Source organism: Bidens hawaiensis, unplaced genomic scaffold (genome assembly GCF_021521415.1).
Source record: "Bidens hawaiensis isolate Kalapana, Puna unplaced genomic scaffold, B.hawaiensis_p1.1 tig00002602_1, whole genome shotgun sequence".
Classification (NCBI taxonomy): Eukaryota; Viridiplantae; Streptophyta; class Magnoliopsida; order Asterales; family Asteraceae; genus Bidens; species Bidens hawaiensis.
Genome location: NW_027491141.1, coordinates 1,029,652 through 1,042,217, shown reverse-complemented (window position 1 = coordinate 1,042,217; position 12,566 = coordinate 1,029,652). Strand labels below are relative to the sequence as shown.

At 35.4% G+C, this 12,566-nt stretch overlaps 1 protein-coding gene across 1 annotated transcript; it reads right to left on the bottom strand.

Moving 5' to 3' along the window:
* Positions 1–6,016: 6,016 nt before the first annotated feature.
* On the bottom strand, positions 6,017–12,287 carry LOC143620546 (uncharacterized). The gene is made up of 11 exons (XM_077092221.1): positions 12,220–12,287; positions 10,740–10,932; positions 10,586–10,660; positions 10,416–10,522; positions 9,301–9,361; positions 8,948–9,007; positions 8,774–8,848; positions 7,367–7,486; positions 6,978–7,032; positions 6,747–6,869; positions 6,017–6,403 (listed from the first exon to the last, which is right to left on the bottom strand). Exons 1-11 carry the CDS (start codon positions 12,240–12,242, stop codon positions 6,159–6,161), a joined length of 1,137 nt encoding a protein of 378 aa, XP_076948336.1. The 5' UTR covers positions 12,243–12,287; the 3' UTR covers positions 6,017–6,158.
* Positions 12,288–12,566: the final 279 nt, after the last annotated feature.

The window sequence follows — 12,566 nt, the reverse complement described above, 5'->3', positions numbered from 1 at the left end:
TGGTAACTTAAGGGTTCTTAGACAAGTTATGCAATGGATGTGCTCAAGAATTGCAAGAAGTGTTCTAACTTAAAGAGTAAACAAAGGGATTTCAAGAAGTAACCCTTAAGGAGAAACGGGAAAGGTTTCCTTTTTGGAATTAATATGTTTTAAACATATTGCAAATCGGTATAATTGCTAAAAGTTGTAATTAGACAGAAGAGTCATTCAATGCTTAGTGTGGTGACGGTAAGTGCAATATTTATGTTTGAAAGACAAGAAATAAAAGCATGCTTAAGGAAATGATGGGAACTTGCTAAGTCTAGATAAGGAAGCGTAACATCGAGGACTTCATGGACAAGCTACTGTGGACGGCTAAAACAAATTAACATCACTCGATGATTGTAAGACAAAGGATACACTGGTAAGATAGGAAGCTAAAGTAAGGATGTGAATGCAGGAAGTATTCCTTTTACAATGACTAAGTCCCCGAAACCTATTTGAAGGAGGGTAGACTTGTAACATCCCGAAATTTTTAGAAATGATATTTAATATATTATTTAATTATTATGGAAAAGTTTACTTGAGTTAGTAAACGAAATAATAAAATAATAAAGATGGAATGTTAAGTAGGCTTTAAAGATGGAATTAAATATGGACTAAAAAGGAAAGATAGGCCTAAGGTCCATGGGCTTAAGAGAGTAAAAATACTCCTTAAACCCTAATCTTTTTCATTTGCATCAATCCTACACCATAGCCTACACCTTCAAAAACACACTTCTCCAATTTCCGTTTTTGAGAACATAGCCAACAAAGACACGATGATTCCCGGAGATCTAACCGTCGGATCGGCCTCAAATTTTAACTGCGTGTTCATGGCATATAAATGAAGATTCTTACCGATTAGATCTTCGATTAGAGGTAGGGAAGTCCATATTTTATCAGCAAAACCGTAGCAGATCAAAAATGAATATTCCGGCGTCTGTTCAGCTCCTCCGGCCACTGTAGCAGCTTTTTCTGGCGACGGGGATCATACGGGTTTGAAGAACAGGCCGAGACGGTTCCGTGGCCGCTTGAATCACTTCCTACACTTCTTAGACACACTTCACTTTTTATTTTAACCTTACCTGATGATTTAAATCTATCTATTTATTTTTTTGGTTAATTTAGTAAACTATACGGATATATGTAAAGTTATAAGGATTGTATTTACCAATCACTTTCAAATATAATAAAGTTTATCATATTTAATTTATTGGGTTTTTTTTATCAAGGATTGCTTCAGGTTTTTTGTGAAGCTTAAATTTGATTGTTACGGGTTAAAAGTTGGTAAATAGATCGTTTGGTACAAATTAACAACATTTGGCTCAAATTTGTTACGGGTAAGAAACGGGTAATCTGAATATTTAAAAAACTTGAGAATGCAAATAGATTTATTGTCAAATTTGTTATGAATTCAAAGTTTTGACTTGAAAATATAGAAATCAATGAAAGTTAGAATTTTAAATGTGATTGGGTTTCGAATATATTTGTAATGACATTTTTGGAAATAGTCAAAAGATCGATATTTTGCACATTGGGTATTTTACCCATGACTATTAAAATTTAAGAAAATATAACAAACACTTCCGACATGCCACCAATGCTTCTAACTTTTATCAAATTAGAAACATTTGTGTCAGCATTGACTTTTCCTTGAATAGTGATCAGAATGTTGTATGTGAAGCATGTCATACAAATTTATGCTCAAGTGAAGCAAAACATTGAACGGGTTAACGTGTTCTTTTTGTCAATTGGCAAAGTCGAGAAGCCCCTCAAACTTATCAAAATCTTTTTAATGGTGTAGCTCAAAACTATTATTATATGAGAAGTATTCTCCAAAATTGGTTCATAACCAAATATCTTTCAATTATACATATATTATACCGAGAATAAATTTTCAATAAATGAAGTCTTTTTTGGTATGTTTTTGCACGTGCATTTTTTTATTAAGTTCATTTTTTTTAAATCATTATGTGATATAAATAAGATCAGTTTTATGTATAATGGTATAAGCATTGATGTAATACATTGGTCTATATGCATTATGTTTCGCTTTATTTGTAAATTATTTAGATCATCCCGTGTGTTACACGGACTCTAAAGCTAGTAAATTATAAAATAATAACCAAGTTTCAAAAGAGTTTCAATTAGGTCACTCAAAATGTAAAATAGGTTCCAATCAAATCACTCAACTTTCATATTTTATAAAATTAAAAGATTTTACATGGTTATTAGCATGTTTCGTTTTGGTTTCAATGAGAATTTATTTTTATCTATTTTTTGATGTTGATGTGGAGTGGTGACGTGGGCTACATTTTTATTTAATTATTTTTAATATAAATAACATTTAAAAAAATATAACTATGTATATGTAAATCATGACCCCGATATGTTCTCCTCCATTGCTTTCTAGACGGTCAAAAAAAATCCGATGACGCTCGATTTAAAGATTTAATGACACCATTTGAAGAAAACTAGATGAACGACCTAATTGTAACACTTTTGAAACTTAGTTATCATTCTATGAGATATTCACTAAAATAAAACGATAATAAAAAGGCAGTGGCTGAGCCAGAAATTTTTTCTTATGGGTTCGGGATTTTTCGGTGTACAATTTTTTCGGCGTCGTTTCAGGCCCGAATGGGTTGGGTTGGTCATTCGACCAAATAATTAAATTTGAAGTTTAGCATTGTATATTCATCAGTATAAAGTTTCTTTCTATGTATTGGAGTTTTAACATTTTAGCCCTTCGAAAAAATAATAATAAATATGGATGAATGATGACGACTAGGGATGAGTGTTTTTGGTACAGTTAGTACCGAATCGGTACCAAATTTAGAGTTTTCGGAACAGTATCGCTATTTCCCGAATTTTGCATAAGATATCAGTACCAAACCGAACATTTCGACACTAGTACCGGCGCCAAATATTTCAACTTTTTGAGATCGGTAACGATACGTCGCGATCTCATCCCTAATGACTACCATTGAACAAAATATAGTGCTACATAGATTATTATAATAAAAACCAATATTTTTCTAGACATATATACATGCATGCAGAGAAAGTAACAGGAGGAGTCCTCTTATGATCATCTTCTTATTCATGGACGCTCGATAAGTAAATGGCGAATTCTCATAACATCACAAAAATGGCAACATACTAGCTAAAGAAAATGACATTGTTGTCTCTCTATAAAATCCAAGTTTTTGTTTTTTCATCGGCGAATAGTGAAATGTTTCCAGAGAGATTTCGTGATACTGGGTTCGGTCGTCGAAAAAGAATGAATTCACTCGTTAAATCGTACCTATAAGTTTTATAAAATCAAAAATTGACCTTGGTTCAGCCAAGCCCGATCACTTGTATGTGGCACCACCAAAAAAGGTTTAAACAAATAATAATTGATGGAACTCTGTTAAACCGTACTCTAGAAAACGACATTCGATTATTTGAGCCAATCAGGACTTTTTTTTTCGCTGCTTTTTAAATGAGGTCAAATATAAGCATTCACTTGAATTCACCTGACTTTCGATAACCTATTTCACATATAAATACCCAAAAAATATGGGTTCTCATGATGCCTACAAATAAGGTTTGATCACGATGGCTCCTTCAATCCTACTTCGTTCCTACAAATAAGTTTACAAAAGCTATTGTATGCTACTACATAGAGGCGCACAAATCGGGCTTTTTAAATACCCAGGTTCGGGTTTGGATATGACCAGGTATTGGAAAATCGGGTATTGGCTATACCCTGGTCGGGTTCGGGTTCGAGTATTGTTTCAAAAAATCATACCTTATGTATCGGGTTCGGGTCGGGTATAGAACCGGGTATTCTAAAACCGGGTATTTGAATACTCTATTTATGGGTATTGAAAAAAACCCTATTTTCCGGTTTCTCTGCCTTTTTTCGGATATATATTGGATTTTTTAAGAGGTTGTACCTTTTAGGATTATTTTTTCGGGTAATATCGGGTATAAATCAAGTATTTGAAAAACCCGGTTCCGGGTATTTGTAAAACCCGATTCGGGAATGGAACCAGTTCGGGTTTTGGGGTATTACCGGGTACAAATCGGGTCCGGTTCCGGGTACGAGTTTTGGTATTGAAATACATACCCTATTCGTACCATACGAGTAGGGTCGGGTACGGGTTCGGGTATTAAAGACCCAGGTATAAAAAAACCGATTCCAGGTACTTTTATAGGGTCCGGCTCCGGGTTCGAGTTTTTTGTGCACCTCTGCTGCTACTAGCACAACAAAGTTTAGGTATAGCAGCTCCAATAATTTAGCAGGCCGAACAAAGTATATATGTATGTAGCAGCCTAACAAAAAATATAAAGTTTATATGTATGTAGCAGCCAGTGGTAAATCTAGACATAAATCTCAGGGGTAACGTTCAATTTTTTTTACCATATGTCATACATAGTAAACGAAACAAAAGTAGAAACACGATAATAAATAAAAACACATGTGTGCATATTTCTTCTATTCTGTTTTTGAAAGCTTGAAATCGAGCCGTTACACCTTCTTTTACTTTATCAAGCGTTTCTCTTTCGACCACACAAATTAAAACATTGTTCAAATACTCATCACTCATTCGCTTGCGCAAACCCGTATTGATAAGCTTCATTGTAAAAAAAACATATTATAACGGTGCAGTTGAATCGGTAAAACCAAAACTATCTTCAATATTCGATAAACCAAAGGAAAAATGGTGTGCTTTCCAGTTCCACCATTACAAGAGCAAGGTCGCACATTTCACCCAGCTTTGCAAATTTATCATCTTCCTTTAAAGTGTGATAAAAGGTCGTATGATCACCTGAAATACACCTTTTCTTCAAGACTAAAATCATTCAGATACATCTCCAAAAATGCCATTATCTTAGATATGTTAAACTTAGAAAACGAATCTCATAGATTTAAACCAGACAGACAAGCTAGTTGAGATCTCACTGAATCTATTTACAAATTCTTGAATTTGCATATTCAAAATCGTATTAAAAATTTTAACCTCAAAATGATGATTCTGTTAAGCCTGTTTATGCTTTGTTTCTCATTCAAACAAAAGAAAAAAAAATTAATGATTTTTATTTGCTTTTAGCTATGTTTAGATTTTATTTGATTTGAACTTTTTTAAAATGATGATTTTTATAAACCTATTTCTGTTTGAGTTTGTGTAGTTTGATGTTTCTCATTCAAACAAAAGAAAAAGGGTTAATGATTTTTATTTGTTTTGGGCTATAAACTTTGTTTGAGTTTTATTTCATTTGATCTTTTAAATTGGTTGGGCTTAATAAGAGTAACGTAATATTTTTAAGGGGTAACGAAATACAAAAACCGACCCGAAAAGAAAAAAAATTGCACCATGCATGAAGCCCTGGTTGTAAGGTACATCCGTCCCTGGTAGCAGCCCAATCAAAAATATAGCAACCCAACCCAACCCATTTTAAAACGCCTAACGCATTTTAAAACCGGGCATGTGTAGTTCACAACCTTAAGGATCTACGTTACTGCATTAGAGTCCTCTCTATCATTTACAATTATCAGTTTAAACTGTCATCAACGCCCTGCTTGCGGTGCGCGCATATAATGTATATATGTGTGAACCCTCGGGTGGGCAAAAGTAAAATTGCACTAATTTTGACGTTATTTTACTAATCTCGTGAAAATAACGTTAAAAGTGGCGGAAGGTTAATCAGGCATCATGTGGTGGCGTTGATAGCCGAAAGACAAGGGCACATGCACCAATCAGCCGGTGCCCCGATGATTGAGTGTTATGTGCCTTATGTCCAAGGCTTGATGCAAAACTACTATCGAGCCGGGGGTCTCACCGGAAGCAGCCTCTCTATCCCTATGGGATAGAGGTAAGGCTGTCTACATCTTACCCTCCTCAGACCCTACCATAGCATTGCTATTGGTGGGATATACTGAGTACGATGATGATGATGATGATGATGATGATGATGAGTTTAAACTGTCATCGATACAAAGACACTCGCAAAATATTCACCCAACAAACAAATCACATTCAACGCACAATCTCACAAGTTCACCGGCACACCTCCCTGATTTTTATCACACAAAACAATGATCAACTTCATTCTAAATAACAGATTCTGCTTTTTTTAACATAATACTAGAATCTTACCTTAAAAAGATCATACGCAATATTTTCCCACGGTAGCGAAACTGACATGAGGCAGCACTTGAGTGGGACCATCTCTCCATCTGAATTCCTTGAGGAAGAAGCAACCGCGTATGCGTTTTTTGCTGCCACCTGTGCAACTGTTGCAGCTTTTCTTACCATTGCACCAAGCCTGAATTTTCCCCCTTGTGAAATTTGTAGGGGTGAGTGGGGCCCAGATTCTTCTAGGCTCTGATCTGAATTTGCAACAACCCCGTTCATATTAGAGGTGACAAGATATTGGGTAACGGCTCAAAACAGGTTCGTGTAGAAACAGGTCAAAAGGAGTTCATGTTATACAGGTCAATTTTAGTACAAGTCAATCAATCAAAAAGACGCACGCACACACACATGCGCTTTGAGTTACATACATGCATCTTTCTAAATACACAGTTTTTTCCTATATTTTTCTTGGCAAAAATTAGTAACATATAAAAAAACGAAAAAAAATTCTTGTTTAAAAGTGGTTTTCTTGTACTTTTTTAAGTTTTCTCATGATACATTCTCTAAATGTATATAGATGTGTGTGTGTGTACATACCTGTAACACCAGAAACTGCAACCTCAACTTCTCCACGGCCTCCGGGACCTTTCATATATATTCTGTCTGTTTTGCCTGATGAGTTGCCAAATGGCAATAAGCTTCCAAATCCAGACTTCCCTGCTGTAAATATTCACAAATATAACTTTGAAAGACGAAAAAAATGTGTTCTAGATATTCAAATTTAAAAAAATATATATATGTTATACAGCATGATCTGTTGATATTTACCGTCATATGCTTCACGACCCATTTGGAAGCTCACAAATCCGGAGAAGAGTGTTACCTGTGATCAAACATCACAGTCAAATGACATTTAAATCCGTTAGGTAATAAATTTTAGATATTAAAATTTTTTTTTAGTGATAGATGGGTGTACCGTTCAAATCCATTTCAAATAAAAGGATCCAATTACAATAGAAAGGCAGGTAAGCGGGCAACAAGTTGCGCCACCACCCCCTTTTGAATGGCAAAACCGATCCTACTGAAAAGAAAGTTATCGTTCTTCGGAGTCGTTGAGTTACTGTGCACAACCCGTTGAACCCTTTTTATGAATATATTTAAATTAAAGCTATAATCAGAAACTGTAAAAATGCGAATAGGCACAGTTATGAATATACCTTAGGTTTATTAGTTTGTTCAGCATCCGTGTTATCTTGTGAAGGAAGTTCACTGGGAAATGCTGCTCCACCCACTGCGTTAAGAAGTACACAGTAACAATGGTCTGTGTCGGTCAAAACCTGAAAACAAAAACTAATAAACCGATGAAATATTTTTATTAATTATTACAAATATATGAATTAGCAAATATTAAATCAAAGATGCAAAATAGGTAACCAACAAAAATACTTTGTAGTAGATATGGGTTGGAGGGTCAAACTGTTGAGAACACGAACACGACCTAAATGTTTATTTGTGTCAAATACATCAAAAACCCCTGTGTAACCCATTTATCTAAACGAGTTAATCACATTGCAAATGGGTTATGATCAAGTTGTAAGAGTGTTAAACGGGTTAGAGGGTTGTAATAAATGGGTCAAACAGGTTGTAAATGGATTGAGATGTCAATTGTTAATTAAATGGGTTGACGGATCAACTTGTTTATATAAAAGGGTTAAACAGATAAACCTGAACACGACCCGCTTATTAAGATGGTTAAAGATATGACAACCAAAACCTTACTATTTCCGGGACGTGTTAGGAATTGACACCCTATGCAGTGAATAGATCTTTCAAAAATAAATATGGTCACATATATGATTACAAGTATTAAGGGGTGAGATCATGTACAAATAAAATTAACATATTAAACATACAACTTTTTTTTTAACGGTGACTTTCATAGTGGTTGAATAATCAGCCACAGCTCTAGGAGAGAGCCCCAACCACCCCACTCGGGCCAAGACTATCTTGTCTTAACCGGGCCCACGCTTGGCATCCGAGTTTGGCTAGGCGTTCCACGAGAAAATTGCGAGCCCCCTGCCACTTGACAGGAGTTGTCCGCCCACAAGAGCAAGCTCTCTGGGAAGGGACACTCTAATAGAAAACTCGTGTCGCCATCCAGATTCGAACTTGAGAGGCCAACCGGCATCAAGCTCTTACCCATCGTTTGGCTGACCACTTGAGCTAGCCCAAGTGGTTATTAAACATACAACTAACTAGTGTAATTACAATTTTAAACTAGAGTAATTATGTTATAAAAAATAAAATAGTGTAATAATAATTACTGTAGTTCAAAAGTTACAGAGTTACAATAATTACACTAGTTTTAACATAATTACTCTAGTTATTTGTACACTTCCCACGCTAAAAGTTATTTGTATTTGATAGACACACTATAAATAATATTACAATTATAATCCGCTTTTTCTAACAAAGTATTTTAGAAGATTTTAGGCATTAAAAAAGCACACTTTTTGAAACTTTTGACCAATTTCACCGGTTTCCATTTATACCAACACTTTATCTTGGTCCTTTGACCTGTTCACTCTTAAATGGGTCAATTTCCACCTATGTAACAAACTTACCACAGCGTCAAAGGTGGAATCAAAATCATCAATAGCAAAACATATGTCTGGGTACGCATGCTGTGTCTCTACTTCCTGAACACACAAACAACACCAACCATAAAAAATTTAACAAGAGACAACAACAACAACAACAACAACTACAACAACAGCAGCAATAATAATTTCGTTTGCCTTTCTGGAGTCCAAGTGAAAATTAACACGGCTTGGTGATGCATACACTGTTTTCACAATCTGAAGACACATTCATAAAACATGTTTTAAGAACCCTAGTATAACAAACAGAAAAAAAAAAAGAATTAAAGCAACCATTGGCGAGTAACAACCTCAATTCCAATCAAATTTACAATATTAAAGAAATGTTACTGATAGCCTTTTAGTCTGTATTTAAAAGTATTCTTAAGGAGGTTAATGCTTATAAACAAAACATATGGTTTTTGTAAGAGAAGAAAATTATGATGGAAAAAGAGGTAAATATTGAACGAAATGTATAGCGTATAGCCGCATACAAGCAGAGTAAAAGTTACCTTATATATAGGAGACAGTGGAGTCCTTTGGTTACTCTGATGATTCTGAAGAGATTGTTGACTGAAAGAATATTTAATGGAAAACCTTAATGTTTGATTGATTATTGCAAAAAATATGTTTTCATTCAAATATACAAATGTATAAGTTCAAATACAATATAAAGATGGAAAATTGAACTCTAATATCCTATATAAAACCATTCTAATACAAATATCCATGCATTATTTTAAACACTCTTTACAGGCAGAATAGCAATTTATGAAATGACTTAACACGAAGTTAAACTGTCGATGCGTTAGTAATACGACACGTTTAACTTTTTATGACACATATAACATGTTTAACTTATTTTTTTAAAATAGGTTAAAAATAGATCAATACAATACGTTTATGAACCATTTATCAGAACGACACAGTTTTATAGTTTTGTATGTAATAAAAATATTGTTATAACTAAATACAGAATGTAATTTTTGGTAACTTTTGTTTCATGTAAATTGTATCTTATTATTTCTTAATCATTGTTAATAAACTCTTTAAATGTGGCATGTCGTTCGTGTTATTTAACGACTTATACTTAATTGTTCAAAACATGCTGCATGTCATTCACGTCATCAAACTAATTACATCTGATTGTGTTGAACATGTCCTGTGATGTTAGTGTATCAGAAAATGACACGTTTAACAAAACGTATCCTGTTCAGATTCACCAGTTGTGTTAAACACAACCCTTAACACACAACATGAAAGAGCCCCGAAACTTAAACAAGAAAATAAAGGATAGTTGGCCCGATTCGAGATGGGCTATTCTCCAATTAATCCAATTCGAGAAGGATTAGATCTCCATTACAAGGATTTTAACCAAGTAAATTCATAAACATAAACATTGATGATCAATAAACTAAAACACCAACATATAAATAGACCTAACTATATTAATAACGATGGGGTTACTTACACCCTTCAACATCCTCACCCCTCTATTTCCCTTGGACTCTTCTACTTCCTTGGATCTGGCCCTAATACCCACCCGTAGAGAAAACAGGTTCGTATCACAACACAACACATTTAACTAGTTTCTTTAATCATATCAGTGTATCAGACAACAAATTACCTGCAAATTACGACTGTCACAGTATATGAAGTGTGAGCAATTAAGTTCAAGTACAACGAACGCCTCCAATCTATAACCACCGAGCTCTCTCCAACTAAATCATCCAACTGTCAAACAACATCACTTTTAACCTTTGAATATGCTAATATTTAAGGCAAAGTTATCATTACCTTTGCACCCCACCTGCGTACAAAGTAAGGCGAGTTTCCTTCAATATAATCATTGAATTCATACCCATGTAAGCCCTAAATCCACAAAGTTAACCATCATGAAAAATAATAATAATAAAAGAAGTAATCATAATAATAAGGCAAGAAATAATACCATTTTTCTAACAAAGAATAAGAGATCATCATCATCATCTTGTTGCTTTGATTCTCTACCACCAATGTAATATAAATCCAAAACATGATGCCAAAACTTTTGTTCCATTTCAACGTTAGAAGCATCTTCCTCATCTACTACAGTTTTCCCTATTAAATTTGAATGTTTTTTCACCATACTCAACAATTCATACCTAAAATACGCATAAATTTCAATATTAGCTACTTCATCAAACAAATGCAATTCACACATTATTATTTTGTTTGAACGACCAACGAATAGAAAGCCCGACGGCAAAAGGGGACTCCATACGAATTTCAATATCAGCTACTTCATGTAACAGATGCAATTCACACAATAATATACATTTTCGAACGACCAACGAATAAAAGTCCGTCCACCCAGGGTAACCCAATTGTTACGGACTGAAACCATTGTAAGGTATGTGACTTGTCCCACATCGGTTGTATGGGCAACTGATGTGGGATTTATAAGCCAAATGGGTTCCCTCATCTATCAGACTAGTCTTTTGGGTTGAGTTCTTCTGTTTGACTTGTAACATTGGTATCAGAGCCAACCTCGAAGTGGTGGCCCGCAGAGTGGTGGCCTGGAGGAAGCCAGCCGTGACCAACGTGGCCATGACCAACGAGGACTCGGAGTGGTGGACCACGGAGTGGTGGCCTGGAGTGAGCCAGCCGTGACCAACGTGGCCGTGACCGGACGTTGGCCCTTAAGGAGGGTGCATTGTTACAGACTGAAACCATTGCAAGGTATGGGACTTGTCCCACATCTGTTGTATGGGCAACTGATGTGGGGTTTATAAGCCAAATGGGTTCCCTTACCTATCAGACTAGTCTTTTGGGTTGAGTTCTTCTGTTTATGGTTGGCTCATTCCAGGCCACCACTCTGAGTCCTCGTTGGTCACGGCTGGCTCACTTCAGGCCACCACTCCGAGGTTGGCTCTGATATGGGCAACTGATGTGGGGTTTATAAGCCAAATGGGTTCCCTTACCTATCAGACTAGTCTTTTGGGTTGAGTTCTTCTGTTTATGGTTGGCTCATTCCAGGCCACCACTCTGAGTCCTCGTTGGTCACGGCTGGCTCACTTCAGGCCACCACTCCGAGGTTGGCTCTGATACCAATGTTACAAGCCAAACGGAAGAACTCAACCCAAAAGACTAGTCTGATAGGTGAGGGAACCCATTTGGCTTATAAATCTAACATCAGTTGCACATACAACCGATGTGAGACAAGTCAAATACCTTGCAATGGTTTCCAGTCCGTAACACCAATGGCAAAACATATCGGGTAGCCAGGCCCACCCTCTTTCTTTTGTTCAGGGAAAGGCACAGTTGAAATCAGATTCAAAAAAATCAGCCATTGGGTTATGAGACCCACCCTAAAATTCACTTTAAGAATGACTAAAATAAAAAGTAATTGTAAAATTAATATACAGATAAGCCATAAATAATTATGATACCTAGAAGGAGATTCCCCGAGCATGTTTTTCGATTTTCTTTGGTTGATCGAAATGACTCAGAACATAACAGAACTGAACTGAACTGAACTTTGGTGATGAATCCAATCTTGTGTACCGTAGTGAAGAAATGATGATAGCAACATACAATACAAGTGTGTGCATCCAAACAAAAACTCAGTTATGTTTTAAAAGAGTATGGGGTGTTTGGGGTTCCTTGTTTTTATCTCCTTACAACTTATTGACTTTTGTAAGTTAAAAATAGCGTTTGAATAATGTGACTTTTTTAAGTTTTTAAAGAAAGAAAAAAGAGTTTTGATAAGTTAGGATATTATAATTTATCAAAAACT

Bases quoted from the DNA above. Each gene is read 5' to 3' on its own strand.
- LOC143620546 (XM_077092221.1), bottom strand. From the start codon at position 12,242: ATGCTCGGGGAATCTCCTTCTAG. The intron at 7,033-7,366 runs GTATATTCATAA...GTTTGATCACAG, and splicing joins AACAAACTAATAAACCTAAG to GTAACACTCTTCTCCGGATT. The intron at 6,870-6,977 runs GTAAATATCAAC...GAATATTTACAG, and splicing joins GGGTCGTGAAGCATATGACG to CAGGGAAGTCTGGATTTGGA.